This window comes from Xenopus laevis, chromosome 5S (genome assembly GCF_017654675.1).
Source record: "Xenopus laevis strain J_2021 chromosome 5S, Xenopus_laevis_v10.1, whole genome shotgun sequence".
NCBI classification, from domain to species: Eukaryota; Metazoa; Chordata; class Amphibia; order Anura; family Pipidae; genus Xenopus; species Xenopus laevis.
This window is the reverse complement of record NC_054380.1, coordinates 111301112-111322818: the sequence shown is the minus strand read 5'-3', so window position 1 is coordinate 111322818 and position 21707 is coordinate 111301112. Positions and strand designations below refer to the sequence as shown.

The 21707-nt window shown below is 40.2% G+C and overlaps 1 protein-coding gene across 2 annotated transcripts in view; it reads right to left on the bottom strand.

The window, feature by feature from the left end:
- pxylp1.S (2-phosphoxylose phosphatase 1 S homeolog) overlaps positions 1-21183 on the bottom strand; it is a 37225-nt gene extending 16042 nt beyond the window's left edge. Inside the window, exons 1-2 of one of the 2 annotated variants that reach the window (XM_018265801.2) lie at positions 21023-21183; positions 2230-2362 (exon numbers count right to left, since the gene is read on the bottom strand). In XM_018265801.2, coding sequence (XP_018121290.1) covers positions 2230-2308 — 79 coding nt within the window. In that variant the 5' untranslated portion in view covers positions 2309-2362; positions 21023-21183. Of the gene's footprint in view, positions 1-2229; positions 2363-20796; positions 20965-21022 lie in introns of those variants that run through there. The other variant, XM_018265802.2, reaches the window with a different exon arrangement.
- Positions 21184-21707: the final 524 nt, after the last annotated feature.

Below are 21707 nucleotides of genomic sequence, written 5' to 3'. Positions count from 1 at the left end.
GGCAGCTAAAAGCTACCGAACTCAATGTTAGCCTATGGGGAAGGTCCCCATAGGCTTGCCTGCGTTTTTTTGATCGAAGGATATTCCTTCGATCGTTGGATTAAAATCCTTCGAATCGTTCGATTCGAAGGATTTAATCGTTCGATCGAATGAATAATCCTTCGATCGTTCGATCGCAGGATTTGCGCTAAATCGTTCGACTTCGATATTCGAAGTCGAACGATTTTAGTTCCTGGTCGAATATCGAGGGTTAATTAACCCTCGATATTCGACCCTTAGTAAATCTGCCCCTACATCTATTCCCATTACTTTTTTTGTTTTACCCACTCAGCCTACCCCTTATAATTAGGTTCTCCTTATCCTTTAAGACCTTATCAGCTAATGGACAGGAACTGTGTATGAGGGATGCTCACAACTTAATTCCATTATTTCTGTATAACATGAAAGGATCTTTGGAGGCCTGGAAACAGACACCTGCATGAAGACGACAGACAAGGTACTGTTTGTATTAATTTCAATTGGGGATGGGTGAAAGCTGAATAAAAATAATGTTCTTACATTAGCTCCAAGTGTTTTGTACATTTTCCGTGTTTTATAAAATGTCTTACTGAAAAAGCAGTTGTTTTGAACCAAATATACCTTCTTTAATCAGATCTTAAAAATTCACAGTGTGCAATATAAAACGTGCAGTGTAATAAACTGTCTAATGAAGATTATTGTACATTAATACATCCTACCTAAATGGTTATTTTATTATAATACACAAAAGCCATCTTGTAAATGATATCCTTATAAACGGTGAGTTCTGATGTCATCAGTTATAAATGGTGAGTTCTGATGTCATTTCTCTCACTCAAACTTGTGTATTATAATAAATAAAGTACCCCCAGTTGCAAAATATGAGGATATTAGAAGTTACCTCGGAGTTCCATGACCTGTATAAAAACATGAAACTCCTCAGTAACTTATAATATCCTTATATTTTACAATAGAGGGGGTACTTTATTCACTATATAAACTTCAATCAGAAATTGTTACTAAAATATTGTTCCAGGTGATCCTGGCATATATCTATTACAAGGGTGTGAAGGTGATTGTACATGATATACACCTAGGGGCCTATTTATTATGCTGTGTAAAACAATATTCGCTGAAAAAAAGGTGTAAAAAAACGGTGTAAAATAAATGTTGAATTTATCAAGGTGGGTTTTATTTTACACCATGCGAATGCCAGATTTACACTGCATCAGACCTTTGTAAGTTAGTTCTGGCAGAAGTTGCTAAAAAAAAAAAGCATGTAAAAAAAATTACACAATTTTCACACGTTTCTTACACAACGATGCCTGGCTATGTGTGGTGAATTATTCAGCTGTTTTTTTACACCATATAATAAATCTGCCCCTTAATGTAGATATGTTGAACTCAAGTGAAAGAGGTTAAAAGCCTGAATGCACTGCAGTTCTGTCTCTTTAGTACCTGCCGGCTATGGCCAAGGTATATCTCCAGCGTGCTTGACTCCAGAAGGAGGAATACCCAGCAATTAAAGGAGAACTAAACTCTAAAAATGAATTTTGCTAAAAATGCCATATTTTATATACTGAACTTATTGCAACAGCCTAAAGTTTCAGCTTCTCAATAGCAGCAATGATCCAGGACTTCAAACTTGTCACAGGGGGTCACCATCTTGGAAAGTGTCTGCGACATTCACATGATCAGTGGGCTCTGAGCTGCTGTTGAGAAGCTAAGCTTAGGGGTCGTCACAAATTATCAAGCAGAAATGAGGTTGGCCTGTAATATAAACTGATGCTACAGGGCTGATTATTTAATTCTGATGCTAGTTGCAATGGTTTCTGTGCTGCCATGTAGTATTATCTGTATTAATTGCTAATTGCCGATTAGCAATTGCTAATCAGCCTTATATTGTGACATTTCTATTCTATGTGTACTGAATATTGTGAGTTTTTGCACATACAATCTATTTTAACAAATTTTTATTTTTACCCTGAACAATTCCTTTAAACCAAAATATGCACTGGACTGTTAGGACACATTTAATTTCAAGTTGCTCGTCAATGAAATGGAGGAGGAGACTCCAGATCACTTACTGAGTTATGACTGGGCCCTTGGAGTATAAATGAGAAGCAGGACATTGGAGCTGTGGGTCAGGATGAGATTCCAAGCCTGGGTGATTAGCAAATTCCAAAAATATTAAACATAAGTATTACTTACAGAATTGCAGGCTGAGGCTTAGAAAGGCCAGCAGTCCAGCTAAGGCCAGCAGTAAGAGAAATCGGTTTCGGAGAAGCATTCTTCTGTGTCTTCTACTTTTTCTTCATGTTTTCAGTGCAATCCCTGAACACTCCTGTTAAAGAGATTTTCATTCAGTTATCAGTGGACCAGCTACAAAGTGCGGTTCAAACCAGGATCTGGAATGTTTCTATAAAAGCACTCAGAAGTCCCATCTCCCAGCGGGTATCCCTTGGATACTGGGAATGTAGCACTGGCAAAGTTCTGCTCAGGAAAATGCCTCCGTCAACTACAAAGTTCAGTGAGCAAAACACACAATTAAATAGGCAGGGATGGATCTTGTTGATTAACAGTTGGTAGTTAGGAAAGGATAGGAAATGAATATATCAGTTATCAGTTTAAGAGATAAAGCAAAGCCTGCAAAACTTTTCCCTGTGTTCCGCCAAACCCAACCTTGTGTCACTACTCACTTAAATAACAAACCCACACTGTGTCGCACAACAAAAACAAACAGTCAAGGGATGATTTATTAACTACGATGTAAGCTCTAGGGGTGACTCTACAAGCAACAGTGAAGCGCAACTGAATTTTGATTTTAAACTAAGAAAGCCAGTCAGCAGTCTGGGTAAGAATTTTGGTGAAGCCTTTGAAATTAAATAGAGAATCATATTCTTTTTGTATGAACAGGCACTTTTATTCAATTAGCCTAAACAGGATAACATTTAACAAATCGCTTCTCCTAAAGTGGACAAATGTTCACACGGTGTTGCTGTTAGCAGTTGGCAAATTTCCCTAAAAAAGGCACTGGTGAGCTGACTAGGGATGGGCGAATTTTTTCACCTTGTTTCGCTGAAAAAATGACGCCCATAGACTTGTATGGTGTTGTGCGTCAAAATAAAAAGATGCGCGACATTTTTTTGATGCCCATAGACTTTAATATGCGTTGGCGACATTTCGCCCTCGGCGAATTTTTGGCGAAACAGGTCAAATTCGCCCATCCCTAGAGCGGACACATCAGTCTGTCTTCTAAGAATACTGTACTGTAGATGGAAATAGGTCTCTTAGAGGATCCCTATAAAGCAGTAATCCTAACTGTGGCTCAACAAATGCAAAAGCTAGGGCCACATGACATGGGTGCCCCACTGTTCTTCTTCTGGGATCATTACCTCCACTCAGGTGCAGGAAATACTGACCCGCACAAGCAGAACAGCGCAGCGGAGCACAGGGGCACCATGTTTGCTAGCCTCGGCTTCTTCCGTATCCTCTTCTTGCCTTTCGGTAACTTACAGAGCTCCAGCTCCAACTGCGAATGCGCCATATATGGACGTGTCGACGCTCACTTAAAAATGCCGAGGCTGGTGAATGTGGCGCCCCTGTGCTATGCTGCGCTGTTCTGCATGTGCCGGCCATTATTCCTAGAGAGGACACATATTCTGGTGTAGCACTGTGCAGGGGGAGGGGGGCCAGTGGGGACTTTTGGCTGTGGGGGGGGGTTAGTTCTCCTTTAAGGCTAACATCCCATTTCTACTAAACAAACAAGCTCACACCCACACGCAATTCTGTTGCCAAAAATACCCATAGAAACCACCAGCTATTCACGCCTTGTACTTTATGCTATAAAACTGTACACGTCCTCATTTTTCTTCTCTTCATTATTTTCCATTCTATGTAATCCATTGTTCTCCAAACAGATTTCCCTTATTAAATTCAGCCATAACTATTCAATGGCCATTAGAAATCACCTGTCGTGTCTAGTTCTTACTAATCTGCATATTTGTTTGTCTGGTATAAGCAGGCCCAGTTGAGAAACAATAAAACTCTATGTACTTGAGAGACATAAAAATCGCAAACAATTTTGCCTTTCCAAAGGTCTTTAAAAAGCACTACAGACATTAACAATTTGCAAAGTAATAAACTGTCTAACGAACAATATTACATTGTGAAATGTAAGTTTTCAGTTTTATTTCTTCTCATTTTTATTCCATTTACAACTTTTAGGCCTATAGAGTTTTGAAAGCCTAAAAATAATGTCCTTTTGCACGAAGGTCTCATACTAGGGGGCCGATTCACTAACTTCGAGTGAAGGATTCGAAGTAAAAAAACTTCGGATTTCGAAGTGTTTTTTGGGCTACTTCGACCATCGAATGGGCTACTACGACCTTCGACTACGACTTCGAATCGAACTATTGGAAGTAAAAATCGTTCGACCATTCGATAGTCGAAGTACTGTCTCTTTAAGAAAAAACTTCGACCCCCTAGTTCGCCATCTAAAAGCTACCGAAGTCAATGTTAGCCTATGGGGAAGGTCCCCATAGGCTTGGCTAACTTTTTTTGATCAAAGGATATTCCTTCGATCGTTGGATTAAAATCCTTCGAATCGCACTATTTGCGCTAAAATCCTTCGACTTCGATATTTGAAGTTGAAGGATTTTAATTCCCAGTCGAATATCGAGGGTTAATTAACCCTCGATATTCGACCCTTTGTGAATCGGCGCCTTAGTGTTTATGGTTCCCAAATGGAGAGAATTTCTGCATAAAAAAAGATGGGGGTTGTCAGCTGCCTGTAAGAATCAATAGCAGCCATCAATGTCTGCCTCCAGGAAAGTAAACTTTATTCTATGAAACGGCTCCAGACATGGATCATTAGAATGAAGTGTACATTGGCTGAACAGTTGTGTGAATATTAAGAACGTTGATAGGATCCATTCTGTAACTGCTAATTGAATCATTCTCAAAGCAGCATAATAATAAGAATAATTACAGTATGGCTATATGCTGCACACTAATGGATACTTTCACTAGACTATTTTAGGGATCATCCCTTGTTAATGATCATGAGCCCAGTTGCTAAGAAAGATTTGTAGAGTAAGCAGAATTTACTGGCATTTCTTGTTGCTGCTTGCATTATAAAGCAAATTTATTTACCAGGCAGTGTCCAAAGTTCACCGTCAGTGATGGGCGAATTTACAATTGCGAAATTGCAGCGAAAATTTCGCCAGTGTCAAACTATTTTGACACCGGCAACATTTCCGACGACAAACGGACGCCCATTGACTTTAATGCACATCAAATGTCGCCGGCGTAGGTATTGTCATCCATGGCAATTTTGATGCCTGCGAATTGACGACAGCATCAAAATTGGTGTTTCACAAATTTTTTACCGGTTTCACGAATTTCGCGGCAAACCGGAACGGGACAAATTCACCCATCACTATTCACCATCCACCAAAACGAACGATATTGCCCAATCATATTTCTGTGAATCCTGTGGTGCAAACAGTAAAAACAGCACTTGCATCGGATTGGCTGGGTGCAAGTCTTAAGGTGGCCATAGACTTTAAGTTTTTTCTCTCCCCAATGAACATTGCGAGGTTAGTGGGCACCGACCGATCGTGCATCTAACGATTTTCTGTCCAACGACGTTCAGACTCAGTTTGGAGGGCCTAAGTTGGCATTTTTTATTAGCCTGTTTGATGTTCATGTTAATATTAATATAATGTCTTAAACTGGTCACAATGTGGTTTGTTGTTCCAGCCTGTTACTACCACTTTAGTGTCTTCTAGCTACTAAATTAACTTAAATATAGTCAATATTTGCCTTGATTTATATACAAGTGTATTTTTTCTTACTAAGCTAAGACTCTGCTGCATTGCTAATATCACAATGTTTGCAGTTGTAAGGAATGTGGCAAAGACAACATTGTGTGGCAGCCAGTGACCAGCAAGAATCATGCTAGTTTGATATGGAGGAAGCTGAATAAAATCAGTACCATATCAAGAAGAACTAAAATTTAACAAAGAAGTAGGGTAGAAAAGAGAAATGCTAAACATTTACAACATTTATTTTGTGCTTCTGTACCAGCTCAAGTCAACCACATCCCTTTTCTGTGCCTCCAAATATATGCCCATAGCAGTGGCATAACTAGTGGGGCAGGGCAAAGGTGCAGGGTGTGCACCCAGGCCCTCATTCCGGATTAATTCGCCAGATGCCGTGTCACCACAAGAAGTCTTATAGCGTGTCTAGTGGGCCCCAGGGGGGGTGTGATCCCAGGTGTGACTGCAACTCTTGCACCCCCAGTAGTTATGCCACCGACTCCTAGCAGCTCCCAATCTTATTCTCTTCTGTTTCACTGTGCACAATCATGGGGGGTGCACTTTTAAGGGGAATTCTTTTTCTTTTTATTTAAACCCTGGTTTGCTTGGCCTTTAATAGTTTTTCAATTTTATAAACCGCCTGCTCCTACCCCTTCTTGCCCGTGATTCATATTGCGAGCAGAAACACTCCCCACCTCCCTCTTGGCAGCTGCTGGCACAGCTAAACAGATAATTAGGGGCAATATGATGGATTTTTGGCTGCTGCTGGCACAGCTACATATTGAGGGCAATATGAGGGATTGGCTGCTGTTGGCTTAGGTACATGAGGCAATATGGTGGCTGCTGGCACAGGTACAAAGAAGTTTGGGACAATATGATGGATGCTGGCACAGGTACAAATTAGGGGCAATATGATGGATTTTTGTGGGTGCAACTGGCATAAATACACATTGGGGGTAACAGTATGATGGATGTTCTGGTTTATGCTGGCACGGGTACAGATTGGGGGCAATCTGAGGGATTGACTGCCATTGGCACAGGTACAAAAGGGGGCAATATGATAGGTGCTGGCACAGGTACAGGGGCAATATGAATAATAAGGTAGGAAATGGTAATGCAGGAAAGGGGGGCACTGATTGAAGCCCTTGCTTAGGGTGCCAAAATACCTTTGCCTGGCCCGGACTGCACATGCTCTGTGCTGCGGTCACTTACCTGAGTTTAGGAACTAACTCACAATATACTTAGGGTCGCCACCTTTTCTGGGGCCAGAAAATGAACAGGGTGGTGAGGCAGATGATAATTGGCTGATCACCATGTCATTATTTTCAATGTCCTGTCTGGATTTCCTTATTTGGAAATCTGGACAGTGACATCCGGACAGGTGGCAACCCTAAATATACTGTTTATATAGAATAGAAATGTCACAATACAAGGCTGATTAGTAAATAATTCAGATTACATGGCAACGCAGAAACCAGTGGCATGTTCAGAACTTTATAATCACCCCTGCAGCAAATGCTTATATTACAGGTAACCCTCATTTTCTGCTTGATGATTTGTAATGATCCCTAAACAGAATAATTACTGTTATATTGATGCTGAACATTTATAGCTGGTGCAGTAAGGTCAGTATAAAATAGCCATATTTGCTTTTTGGGTGTAAAACAGAAACCAGAAATTCAAAAAATGCCTTTATATATACTGAATATATACACACGGTTGTACACCACCAAATAATGTGTACTGCAGGCAAGGCTCATTGCTGTACTGACAGGGCTTATTTCTGGTTAGCTTCAATCTCACCGAGCCTGCTTTAGCCTCTCATTCACTGCTTAAAGCAGTAGCTGAGATTTCTCCTGCTGTTCTAAAGTCAAATTTATTAATACAAATGGGAACAAGCCATTCAGCTTCCTCTGCTAAAAGAAAATGAAACACTTACTGAAACTTCATTCTGAACTGTTTTGCTGGGCACACGTGGTACACTTTGCATGGGGGAAATGGCAGGGTGGTGTATGAATAGGAGAGGCCTGGACAGAGTAAAAAAGACGAGTAGTAAAAAGTATAAAGAACAGGTATGGGATCCGTACAAATTAAACAGTACCTTTCAATCAGTAGTTTATACACATATAAGCGTAGTGTAGATAGTCCAACTTCAATGTTCAAACGTTTTCGGGACCGCATGGCCCTTCCTCAGTGACTGAGGAAGGGCCATGCGGTCCCGAAACGTTTGAACATTGAAGTGTTGTGAGCACCATTGAATAAAGTTTGGGATTCACCCGTTTGTAGCAGACAAGGCATTGGCTTTCCATTTATTTTAATCACCTTTAAATGCTGCAGAGAGAAAATTCCTGATGGAAAATGTTTATTTTTAGCTGATAAATAGGCCCATGCATTGTTACAATTACTTATTTGTTACAAAATATGTTAGTTGCACCTGTTAGCTGTTCTGGGCTCTTTGCCAAAAGCCAATTAAGTTAGAAACTTTGTTTCTTTTTCTGACTGTTCAGTGCAGAGAAAGTCTGGACTTTTCCGTACAAGGCACGACTGCGGGTTGAGCTGTCAAAAGAGGGACTGTCCCTCTGAAAACGGGACAGTTGGGAGGTATGCATGTGCTATACAAGCAGGTGATTCCCATTCATTAGGGAGCACTCTCTGTTAACATCATTTTTCTGTAGAAAAGTCACATTGCTCAGAATGCTCATGCATCATCCTTAATCATTCTGTCAGGATATTTACATAAGACAACAGATGGAGCAACACATGTGCTGTTTTATCAGCCAACTGTGCTTATGAGTGTGTGTCTTCTGAGAGCATGCAATGTTTGTCTTATTGAGACAAGTATGGCATTTATTTATAATGCTGACATGTTCCACAGTGCTTTAGGGCTCTTACTGACGAGCGTTTTTACCTGCGCTCCGTTTTTCTGCGTTCAGCCACAGGGGAGCGCAGGAATAGACGTGTAGGCGCCAAACGCAGGAAAAATGCAGCATGTTGCGTCTCAACCTGCGTTCGGCGTCTACACGCGCCTGTGTGAGTACAGCCCAATTGGAAAAAATCTAATGCGTCTATTTCTGCGCTCCCCTGTGGCTGAACGCAGAAAAACGGAACGCAGGGGAGCGCAGGTAAAAACGCTCGTCAGTAAGAGCCCTTACAGACATTGGGGACGATTCACTAAGCCAGGCGTACATGTGCCAGGACAACGCCAATTCACTAAAATCTGAAGTTGCGTCCAGGGCCCGAACACTGGCGAAGTTTCGCTAGCGTTACTGCGGCAATTGAAGCAAAGCCTAATTTGCATACAGCGGGAAGTGAAAGTTGAATGAATGTTGCAGCCAATACATTACAGTGCACAAAGCCAGGGAACCTTAATAAAATAAAATAAAGTTGTTATAATGTCCTACACATGAGCCCACTGTATAGTTTATGTGCCATGTGTTAGGAAATGTAGGGGGGAAGGCGGGTAGCCCAGAAAAAAATGTACAATCTTTTGCAGCCTATCACCCTGAAAAATGAAAAGTCGCCAGTGTTTTTTGTGCCTTTTCAACTATTTTTTGAGGAAGTCCTATCTACTCTATTGCACTTCGTCTGGTCTAAGGTGGCAAAGGCAAGTCTGGCGCAAGAGGTAACGTTCAGTAATATCCGCAGCTTAGTGAATTTGCCTTGTTACGTCCCTTCGCCAGAGCGCAACTTCGCCAGGCGTAAGGGAGCAAATTACCGCTAGAGTCTAATGGGTTTCTGTGACAGGCCAACGTCAATTTGATATCATGAGGCAAATTTTAATAAAGAGAAGTGTGTTTTTTTACCAAAAATTCAGCAAATGACAATTGGAAGGGACATTGGCAATTTACTAAAAGGTGAAGAAGACATTTCGCTAGTGAAAAAGCTCAGTGCAAGAGAAGTTTTGAGCGGTTTCGGCAGACAAATTTTTGGCTAGGCAAATGACCGTTAAACTGCAAATTGAGTGAACTTTTCAATATGTTTTCCCCAAAGTCTATTTTGCCATGTTCTGGCTGGCTAATTGATTAGCTGAAGTTACATCCTCAACATTATTATGTCTGTGACGTCATATCCTGCACTCCAGTATATTAATGTATCTTTCGCACATCTTTTCACTGGCGAAAGTACGCCGGCGTTCATTTGCCAATGTGATGTTTCGCATTTCAATAAATATGCTTATTTGCAACAAAATAATGTCTGATGTAGTTGCATGAAGTGGGGTGAATGTTTCCAAAGCAAAAATTCAGACGTAAGTAAATCTGCCCCTAAGTGCCATAGTTCCAATTTCACATAGATAAATAACGCAGCAAATTAGTACAGGTACGGGTATGGGACCTGATATACAGAATGCTCGGGGGTTTCCGGAGAACTAATCTCTCCATAATTTGGATCTTCATACCTAAAATCATTTAACATTATTTAAACCCTAAAGGATTGTTTTGCCTCTGATAAGCATTAATTATGTCTTAGTTGGGATCTAGTACAAGGAACAGGTATAGGAACGGTTATCCAGGATGCTTGGAACCTGGGATTTTTCAGATAATGGACCTTTCTGTAATTTGAATGTTCATATTTATCAAGGGTCGAATTGAAAATTCGAATTTTCAAATGGTTTTTATGGTCAAAAAACTGTCAAATTCGGCTAAGGAGTTATTCAAAATTCGATTTGAGTTTTTTTTAAGAAATGTATCATACTCTGTCCCAAATTGCTGTTTAAGTCAATGGGAGAGGTCCAAGGATCAATTTGGAGATGTTTGCAGACTTCCTAACAATCAAGTTTTTTTCAGAGAAAATTCGATACGAATTTTGAGGTCGTTAAAATTTGTCAGAGTTTAAAAAAAGTCGACTTTATTAATAAATTTAAATTTAGGGGAGTTTAAAAAAAACTCACATGAATTCAAAATTCGACCCTTGATAAATTTGCCTCTAAGTCTACTAGAAAACATGTAAATATTAAAAAAAACAATAAGCTGGCTTTCCTTCTAAGGAAAAATTAAATCTATTTTTAAAAATGTGAATTATTTGGATAAAATGAAGTCTATGGAAGTTGGCCTTTATATAATTCGGAGCTTTCTAGACAACAGTTTACTAGATAATGGATCCCATATCTGTACTCATTCATTTTAATATGGGCTCAGATTCTAAGCCTCTGTAAATGTATGGGATCTGTTACCCAGAAACCAGTTATCCAGAAAGTGCCAAAAAGATTTTAATCAAATAATTCTAAATCTTAAAGAAATTCTTAAACACTGGGTTTGTTTAAAGTTTTAATGATTTTTTTAGTATGGAGATCTAAATTACAGAAATGACCCCTTGTCTGGAAAAAAAACCCCAATATAATTAAATAAATGCTTTTAGGCAGTAGATAATTGATTTCCAAACAAGGATTTGCTATTGAAAAATGGAAACTGGAAAAGGAAAATTGAATTCAAGCAGCATATAAAAGATACAAGGCAAAGGTTGTAATCTGAATCCACGTATTGGAAAACTGCAAACCGAATAATCGATGGCTGTACTGAGGCTGGAAAACAAAGTGGGCTAAATGAATTATTAAACTCCCCCGTGTTTTCAGTTATAACTATTAAAAGGCTTTTCGTAGTAATCACTCTATATGCACAGAGGGATTAGAAGAGACAGGCAATTGATTTCAAATTGTGCCAAGTCTATGACAGTTATTTCTAATGATTTGTGGTTCTCAGAATAATCATCAGTTACAGGGTAAAAATTTGTGATTGCATAAACACGAGGCATATGAGCCCCACTGAGGCATGTTCCGTCCAACATTTCCTGAATCTCTCGGACTGCAAGTCAAATAACAGGTTGCTTTCCAAACTTATATGAATCAATTTATTGCCATAAGAGCCTACAGTCCGTGGATTGATCTATAGCAAAGGAAGAGTTCTGCACCCCCAGCCAATATTTTAAAGGATATGATGAAAGCCAGAGCTCATGTTATTCATTCCAAAATCAGTAGAATTATAATAGGCTGAGCAGAGTCCTGCGCGGGTCAATTTTTTGGAACCCATATCCGACCTGTACCCACAACCTGCAATCCACAACGTGGACACGCATTCTTACCCGCTTGGACCCACTAACCGACCCGCAAGTACCTTATCCGCAACTCGGATCCGCAACCCACTGACCATCAAGAATCAGGAAGTGCTGTCATTGTAAACCGGAAGTCACATCATTGGTAGTAGACGTGATCGGAAAAAAGGAGTAAAAATCACAATTGTGAAGATCCGCAGCCTGATCCGAAAAATTGCCGACCCGCATCTATACCCGTACCCGGAACTTCAACCCGCAACCCACAGGGTACCGCAGGTTTTTGCGGGTAACCCGTGGGTACCTGACCCGCTGCAGGACTATAAGGCTGAGCCCAAATGAATGGAAAGTCAACCCTGATCAAAAACGTGGTATATTGTGAAATGAATTTCTGTATGTTCTGGGCATACATATATGTTATCATTAAATAGCACTTAGCATTAACTTTCCAGAGAGATGCGGCGTTCCTTTTTCATAACGTAAGACTATACTCTGATTTCAAAGCCAGCTCAAAGAGTCAAACTATAATTGCACAATAATAACAGTCTGTGATTATGGTGAAACACATCAGTCTGGACTTCCAAAAACTTGTTTGACTTCATGTTTGACTGGATTCTTTAAAAAGGACACGGACTGTACTGGATGTAGAAATGCAAACTTTTTCCCATGCACATTATGGGGGCAGCTGATTCAGGCCTTCATTGCTGTTGGGTGCAAGGGATACCTCGCTCCCCAATGCTCGGTGGCCCCCTGGTGTTCCCTAGATTGAGTGTCTGAATGATAGGTAAGCTAGGTGGCATTCTAGGGGACACTCATGTGAAGCCCACCATTTGCTCCCTCTGTATGAAGTGCAAGGTGTTGTGCCTCAGGAGCCAAACCACAGGGCAAGGTGCAAAGTGCCAAAACATACTTTGTACTTTTGCACCCTTCCAGATATGGCAGAAGAACTTTAAACAAGAAATTCACATGTCAAACACTGTGTCAGATGACCCATGCACTCCGTTTCGGACCATGTCGGCGGGACACCGGGAAAAAAACCTGGTTCTTGGCAGAGGTAGTTTTAGTCTTCTCTCCCTGGCCCCTAGCGCGGTTGTATGAAAAAGAAGGGGGGCCAGTTGCAGCTCAGGGAGGGGGGCCAGAGGGCACTTTGTGCCTGGAGTGGGAAGCCTGGGGGTGGTGGGGGCCCCAGAGGGGTCCTGGGCCCCCCAGTCCAACAATGCATACAGTTCATTTTATCCAAATTTTTTAAAAATGGTTTCCTTTTTCTCAATAATAATAATAATAATAATAATAATAATAATAATAATAATAATAATAATAATAATAATGGAAGTAAAACCAGCCTATTAGATTTATTTAATGTTTACATATTTTTCTAGTAGACAAAGTGATACGGACACCAGAAATTAAAGTGATACTGACACTAAAAAACGACTTTTTAAAATATGGACGTACAATTAAAGTTATCTATAGGTTACGTTGATTGTTTTTTGCGGAGAGGTTTGTTTTTGAAAGTAATTATTAGTTGAAGTTTCTAAACCTGACTGTTTTGCCTACCTGACTGTCCCATCTCAGCCTGTCAGTTAAATTTTCTAATGCTTACGGACTCCTGCTGCACAAATATGGCAGCCGCCTCATACAGGAACATGGGGCATCAGACAGGTAATGTAAAAGCATTGTGTAAATACTTTATGGCAAAGTTATACCGGTAAGTAGCTTTCAAAGGCAATATTATGATAGATGTAAAAGTGAGTTTAAGTTCTGGTGTCAGTATTTCTAGCAGTCTCTAGATGGATTTTATGGTGCATGCAGACCCTGTGGAAATCTTATTTCTTGGCACCTAGGTGTAAAAAAAAAAAAAAAAAAAAAAGACGAGGATTGAACTAGAGAAGTGAAACTCTGTTAGAATATTCTTCCTTCCACCACAGGTCACGATATTTCTGATCAAAATGACAGTTTGTTAAGTTCCAAGGATCTACAGTATACTTTACTCCTAGATGATAGTGTCCCTTAAAGGAGACATATTGTGTAAAAAAACAGAACGTACCAGTGCATTATACTCATTTAGATATACAAGAATTGTGCTTAAAAAAAGTAGTGTTTCAGGCTGATTTATTGAATATTCTGCAAAAAACCTAATAGTCCCTCCCTTCTCTTCCACTTCCTGCTCCCTGAATTCCCAGGCTGTGCAGGGGAACCGGCAGCTCTCAGCTCACTGCACTGTAGGATAGGAACCTATCAGCAGCTAGCAGGACCTCATAGAGAACTGAAGCCTGAATGTGCTTGTGTGACTGCAGGGCTGTGATTGGCTGTCCCCCTCCCACTGTGCTCGCCCCTCATTTGAAACACAGACAGGGACCAGAGAACATCTAGAGGGAGCTCCAATAAAGGGGCTATTTTTAAAGATAATATTAATTTTTAGCACCATGAAAAAGAAAAAACATATATTACTCATAATTGCCTACAAAATTAGTTTTTTTTTCATTTATCCTATATGTCTCCCAGTGCCGGGCCAATCTGACCAGGCGCCCTAGGCGACCCGGCCGGCCACCGCACTCCCCTCTGCGCTCGCACGCACGCTCCCCTCCGTGCTCACGCCCAAATGCAGTCTACGCACACATGCGCAAAGCACCAAGGGGGAGAACAGGGGACAGTGCCGGAGCTAAGATGGAGGGGAAAGCGCCGGAGAGGGAGGGGAAAGTGCCAGAGGGTAAGGGAGGGAAAAAAAGAGCCAGAGGGAAGAAGAAAGAGCCGGAGGGGAGGGAGAGCAGCAAACATTGACTAGTGGTAGGCAGGAGACAGGTACCTGCCTAGTGCCCCCTTTCATTGCACCCTAGGCAGGTGCCTCTTCTGCCTGCCCCTAGTTCCGGCCCTGATGTCTCCTTTAAACAAAATAAGAATTCAGTCATTGAAGCACGGAGCCGCTCCAGCCCACATATCTCTCTGACAGATTGTTAAACTGGACAGCTGCTGGGAGCTTTCTCTTAACTCCTCTCTGGCCTTGGGAATGCCGAGCCACATGGAAGATGTTCACACAAGTTCCTAAATTGTTTCCATTACATGGACTCACACCCCAGTGGGACAGGCATGTTCCTAATGTTAAGGCTGAGCTGTACACGTGCATCACTGTGGAAAGTGATTGTTGAAGAGGCCCGAGGAGCCTTTTCATGGTGCTGAGAGTCACAATGCAGAATTGCATCCCATCAAACAAATTCCCTGAGAAGTATCACTTGTCTGTGTCTTTTCTAATACTGCATCTATAAAGCAGTCTGTGTTTACTGTATAATGGCAATGTGTTGTATGACCAAACCAGCCCTCACACTAAAACCATAATCAGGTGCATCCTTGTCATCAAGATACTGTCATTACCAAGAATCTGCATAGAGATGCTGAAGATTACACCAAAAAAGAATTCCAGGGCCATGGATTCAGGCTTGGTCATTTTTAAAGAAGTGATTTGCCTTCAGGTTTATTTTTAGTATGTTATAGAAGGCATATTCTTAGCAACTTTTCAATTGGCCTTCAATTTTATAGTTTTTCAATATTTGCCTTCCTCTTCTGAGACTTTCCAGCTTACAAAAAAGGGTCACTGACCCCAGCAGCCTGAAAACTATTCCTCTATGAGGCTACAATTTTCTGTTTGAGCCCTCCTCTATTGATATTCCTGTGTCTCTTTCAAACCACATAGGTTAAATTAAACCCTAGCAACCGGATAGCTGACAAAATTGCAAACTGTAGAGCTGCTAAATAAAAAGCTAAATAATTCAAAAATCGGAAATAATAAAAACTAAAGACTATTTGTAAATTGTCTCAGAATAGCACTCACTACATTATACTTAGGGGGTTATTTATTAAGCTCTGAATTTTTCTAGTCGGACTTTAAAAGGGGAAAATACAATTTTTCGGAGAAAAAAAACTTGATTTTTTTTCGGGATTTATTAAAGTCTTATGATGTTAAAAATCAGATGAAAAAAGTACTCCAACTCAGACCTGCGAAGAATGTGCAAAAGTCAATGGCAGATGTCCCGTTAACAATTGTTAAGATTTTCTGAGTTGCACTGAGTTTCTTAAAAAACTTAGCTTTTGAGCGATTTTATGGAAAAATCTTAGTTTTCAAGCCCAAAATCCTAAAAAACTGTAGGATTTAGATTTTTTTTTTTTTTTTTTTTTTTTTTTACAATTTATCAAGACTTTTATCGCACAAGAAAAATTTATGAAAATGTATTAATAAAAAGAAGGCAGAAGTCTGTACAGATTTGGTCGGAATGGTTTTTCAGAAAAAAGTGATAACATTTCGGAGTTTGAAAAAAATAACCCCCTAAGGGTCAGGGCACACAGGCAGATTCGGGGAGATTAGTCGCCCGGTGACAAATCTCCTCTTCCTTGGGGCGACTAATCTCCCCTGCATTTTCGCTAGCTAAAATGTAAATCCCCGGCGGGATGGCACTCAACACGATTCGTTTTCCGAAGTAGCCTGAAGTTTCTTGACAGAAGCACACACGCATCTTCATAATTGTACATTTTGTGTGTAACCCACAGTGAATACATTCTATTATACCAGATCCAGCCCAGAATAGCAAAGGACCTCCCTGCCAACATTCCAGCAGGGCCCTTGTCACCCCAAGGCAAAGGGCTTTGTTAATGATCTAGGAGGAACAGATGCAGAAAGGAACACATTGGAGAAAGCCCTGCTGATCTCTTAAAGGACAACCCCAAAAAATTATTATTTGCTTAATAAAAGAAAACACAATTATGAGCAACTTTCCAATATGAATGTATTAAAAACTGGTAGTGATTTAAAAGTTATTTGTAAATGTAATTGCTATTGAAAACAGTATTTGCTTAAAGGGCACCTTTAACTCCTGGTTGTTATTTTTTAAACAATGTTGCAAAAGCCGGTCTCCTCCAGCAAGACTGGTTTGTCAGTCCGTTGGCTTGTGTTACATTGTTTCAAAAGCCAAAGCCATCAGGTCTGAGAATAAAGAATAAAAGACACTTCTTTCAGTAGCAATGCAGTTACCAACCTAAAAACCAAATTGTTGCTTCGAATTATGTTTTCTTTTATTAGGCAAAACAATATATATATATATATATATATATATATATATATATATATATATATATATATATATATATATATATATATATATATATATATATATATATATATATATATATATATATATATATCTTTCATCAGGGAAATACCCTGATTTCCCTGATGAAAGTTCCTGTGAGGAACTGAAACGTCGGATTCAATAAACCTACATATTTTTGACACTGTATTTGTTCGTTAAATCCTTGGAGTGCTGTCTCTTCACATTTTTATCCATTTACCTCTTGGATTAGCACCCAGGTCATTTCTACCTTATGGTGTGCGGACTATATGCATTGCTGTATATATATATATATATATATATATATATATATATATATATATATATATATATATATATATATATATATATATATATATATATATATATATATATATATATATATATATATATATATATATATATATATATATATATATATATATATATATGTTCCAATGAGTATCCGCACTCTGATGCACTCCAATGGAGTTTTCTTCTGCTGGGGTGCACGGTTAAAATGTATATATTCAAATTCTGCGAAGAACCAGCACTCCCATATGTAAAAAGTAGTTTTTTTATTTCTGTTGCATTCCAACGTTTCGGTCCCTATTGAGAAAGGTCCCAATAGGGACCGAAACGTTGGAATGCAACAGAAATAAAAAAACTACTTTTTACATATGGGAGTGCTGGTTCTTCGCAGAATTTGTATATATATATATATATATATATATATATATATATATATATATATATATATATATATATATATATATATATATATATATATATATATATATATATATATATATATATATATATATATATATATATATATACATACAAATACAAGAGTCCTCTGAGTGCAGAGGAATCTTGTATTTGTCTATATGTATTTTGTGGTCACAGCCTCATTGCACCCCTGCCTAATGGTTTTAAAAAATAGTGGTGAGCACAACTTTCCCTTGTTTGTTTTATATATATATATATATATATATATATATATATATCTCAAATAATCACAAACCGAGGTCTTGTTTAAGAAAAAAAGTGTAAAATGTATTACTTCAACGTTTCGGCTACAACACTCGGGCCGTCTTCAGGAAGTCGAGTGTTGGAGCTGAAACGTTGAAGTAATAAATGTTACACTTTTTTTCTTAAACAAGACCTCGGAGTGCAGTTTGTGATTATGTGATACAATTATCTTAGTGACCAGCACCTATTTGGACTTATATATATATATATATATTTTTTTTTTTTTTTTTTTGCTCTGCAACAAACAGATTTGGGAGGGAACACTGCAAACGTTGTTGTGTACATTACATAACTGGGTTTTTTGGATGTAAAAAAAAAAAGAATTGGTGCACAATGGGCTAGTGTTAAGATTTAAAGAACCAGTAAAACCATAAAGAGATTTTTCTAAATATATAAAGCTTCTAGCTCTTACAAATACACTATTCCTTTGCAACACATTTTCCTGTTTTATGTGAGAATCTTTAATAATCTATTGTTCTGATGATTCCGATCTATGGCCCTGGTTAAATACTAGATTCTTAGAAACACACCCTATTGCCGTGTTTCAACTCGAATGGCAGCTCCCTATGGCTATGCAGCAGCTTATCTATATAAACTATATGTCTCTGAAGCAAGTATGCAGCGAGTACATTATATTTAAATGAACAGAAACCCCTTTCATCCTGGTATAGTTCCTTTAAGAAGTGCGTGAGACTCCCCCTGGTGCTGGGTCCAGCTTTTCTCTGTTTCTCTGCTCCGTGTTACATTAAATTATTAGTTATTTTGCTCTTTGTTTTCCCAAGTTACAAGTGTTCAGGCATCAGTCCCAGAAAATTCACAAGGCCGAGTGACTTTCCTGCCACGGCTAACACATGCTGCTAACAAGAAATACCATCAGAATCTTAGGAAACAAATATTTGTGAAAGTTGCCTTCAAAACAGAACCCGATTTTTGCAGTTTACAGCAATTTTTCTATTTTTAGTGGTTTCAGAGATTTTTACACCTTTACACTGCTAACATCAGACATTTGACTCAATTGAAACCACTAACACCCGTCAGCAACACGTGGTTTTTAACTCATAGACATATACATGTGAATTATGCAGCCTGCAAGCACAAGGGGGATATAGAGCATTACATGTGCCATAGACCAAAGACATATTTCAGTTGAGAGGTATATTGACGGATGATAAACCTGTCGGGCAACACACCTAAACCATACGTCACAGGCATGTGCTTTGCATTCAGCTGATGGTCATAAACATGCATTTTCAGTCCAAAGTATCTACCAAGACATCTTATATTTCTGCATCTCTGTGTGACTAAAATAAAAAAGCAGAATAAGTGTGAAACCCCAATAAACACGGCTACGCCTATATTTTCCTTGCACAAATGACTTATTGCACACCACAAAACCCTGCAATTTCCAAACTTCCCTATTACAATCATAATGCACTCCGGTTGCTAGAGACAAGGGGAATAATAATAGCGGAATAATTCCGCTGTGTAAAAAAATGGCGTAGAAATGGAGCAATTTTTTGCATGTTTTTTCTTGGAGCAACTTCCACCAGAACTTACTTACAAAGGTCTGAAGCAGTCTAAAATAATGGAGGAAAATCTGGCGTTGGCATTGCATGAAATAAAATACATCTTAATAAACCTGCCATTTATTTTACACAGTTTTTTCAGCAAATTTCATTTTACACAGCATAATGAATAGGTCCAATTCTATAGATATCATGAATTTATAGGGATGTAGCGATGCACCAAATCCACTTTTTTGGATTCGGCGGAACCCCTGAACCCTTTGCGAAAGATTCGGCAGAATACCGAACCGAATCCTAATTTGCATATGCAAATTAGGGGTGGGAAGGGAAAACATTTTTTACTTCCTTGTTTTGTGACAAAAAGTCACGTGATTTCCCTCCCCAACCCTAATTTACATATGCAAATTAGGATTCGGTTCAGCCAGGCAGAAGGATTCGGCCGAATCCTGCTGAAAAAGGTCGAATCCTGGCCGAATCCCGAACCGAATCCAGTGCATCCCTAATTTATAGTACTCTGTCTATAACAGTACTCCAATTTACATGCTTGTCTAAACTGCCCTGTTACACTCAAACACCCTACCTGAGGCTAACGGTGGCCATAGATGTAGAGATCCCGATATGCCCACATTGAAGAGGGCGATATCGGGCTGATCTGATCGTGGGCCCTAGGGCCCAACGATTGAATCCTAATTAATCCAGGCAGCCGGAACACAGGACTACATAGACGCACAGATGCGGCTGCAATTTTTTAACCCGAGATTGCCCCACATACGGGCCAATAAGCTGCTGACTCGTTATGTCGGCAGCTTTTATCAGCCTGTGTATGGTGGCCTTTAGGGCATGGACACACATGCAGATCTTAGGCTCGGTTTTTAAAAAAGCCGACCACTGCGTAGATACGCTTAGTGGTTTAAGGTTAAGACAATGGCACATTACGGTAGTGTATACACTAGACTGGATAAAACAATGTTGTTTGTACCGTCTGACCCTGTTCCGTTGTTTTATACACTGTCATGGGAGCTCACGGCTAAATGTAGCCTCTTATCATTCCCTTGCCCCCATAATGCAATTAGCAGCACCAGGGTTAATGTCACGCTGAGCTCTAGACCAACCAAAATGGGGGACCAGTGAGTAGAAGATTTCCAGTACATGAAAGTCAGGCGACCTCCAGCTTTCCAGCTGTTGCACTAACCCCCCTCCCCTCCAATTTCCTCTGCCATGCTGGGAGCTGTAGTTGTAAGATGCTGGAGTACCTACCTCTAAACTAGAGAGTCAGCTCTACAGGCAAGAAACCCTGCTCACTATGCAGTTCACTAATGATCACTAATGAGCCTCTGTCCTCACAGCAGGCACTAATATCACTCAGCAGGCAGCCTTCCATTCAGTGTCAGGGACTCCCCAGCCCTACCAAGGAAAGGTTCCCCATGTGACTCGCTGTGCATGCTGGGAAGAGGCTACAAGTACAAGGAGCATCGTTGCCTACCTGGCAGTCTGATCAGTGAGTCCAATGATCCCTGAGACAGCCAGGGAGGAGGGAAGAAATGAGAGAATGGAGGGAGGGAACTGAGCACAGAGGAGGAGGCGGAGGAGGGAAGCGACAGAGAGAACTGGAGGGTGAAGGAGCGGAGGAGGGGCAGGAGGCGGAGACACGAAGGAGGGAGGAGCGATGCTTCTGACTCACACACACAGGGGTGCAAAGGGGAGGGAAGGGTCCGGCTGTAACTATGGTAATAACCGGGTATTGTAACCTCCGATCTCACCAGCGATAGGCGCTAGGGATCATGTGCCCCGGGCACTGCAGGAAAGCTGGGCTTAGTCAGTATCCACAGCGCTTGTGTGGGTTTCACATTCCTGACGTTACAGTAGAATTATTTCTCTGTTGTCACTGACTGAACAAGTAGGTGTCATTGCAGGGTCCCTGAGATACAACTCCCAGTATCCCCTGACTTCTCAGTGGCAGAATGGCGGCTCTGCTGCATCACCGTCACATCGTTTAATTGGCTTATTGGCTTAGACTATAAAGTATATCAGGTTCAAGTTAGGGTTGCCACCTTTTCTGCTGGTGGAGGGCGGGGCCGTGACGTGCAGGGAGGGGCGGGGCCGTGATGTAAGGGGGCGTGGCTATGGAGCAGTGTCAATCTGCCCGGTTTTCCTAGTTTGGAAATTCA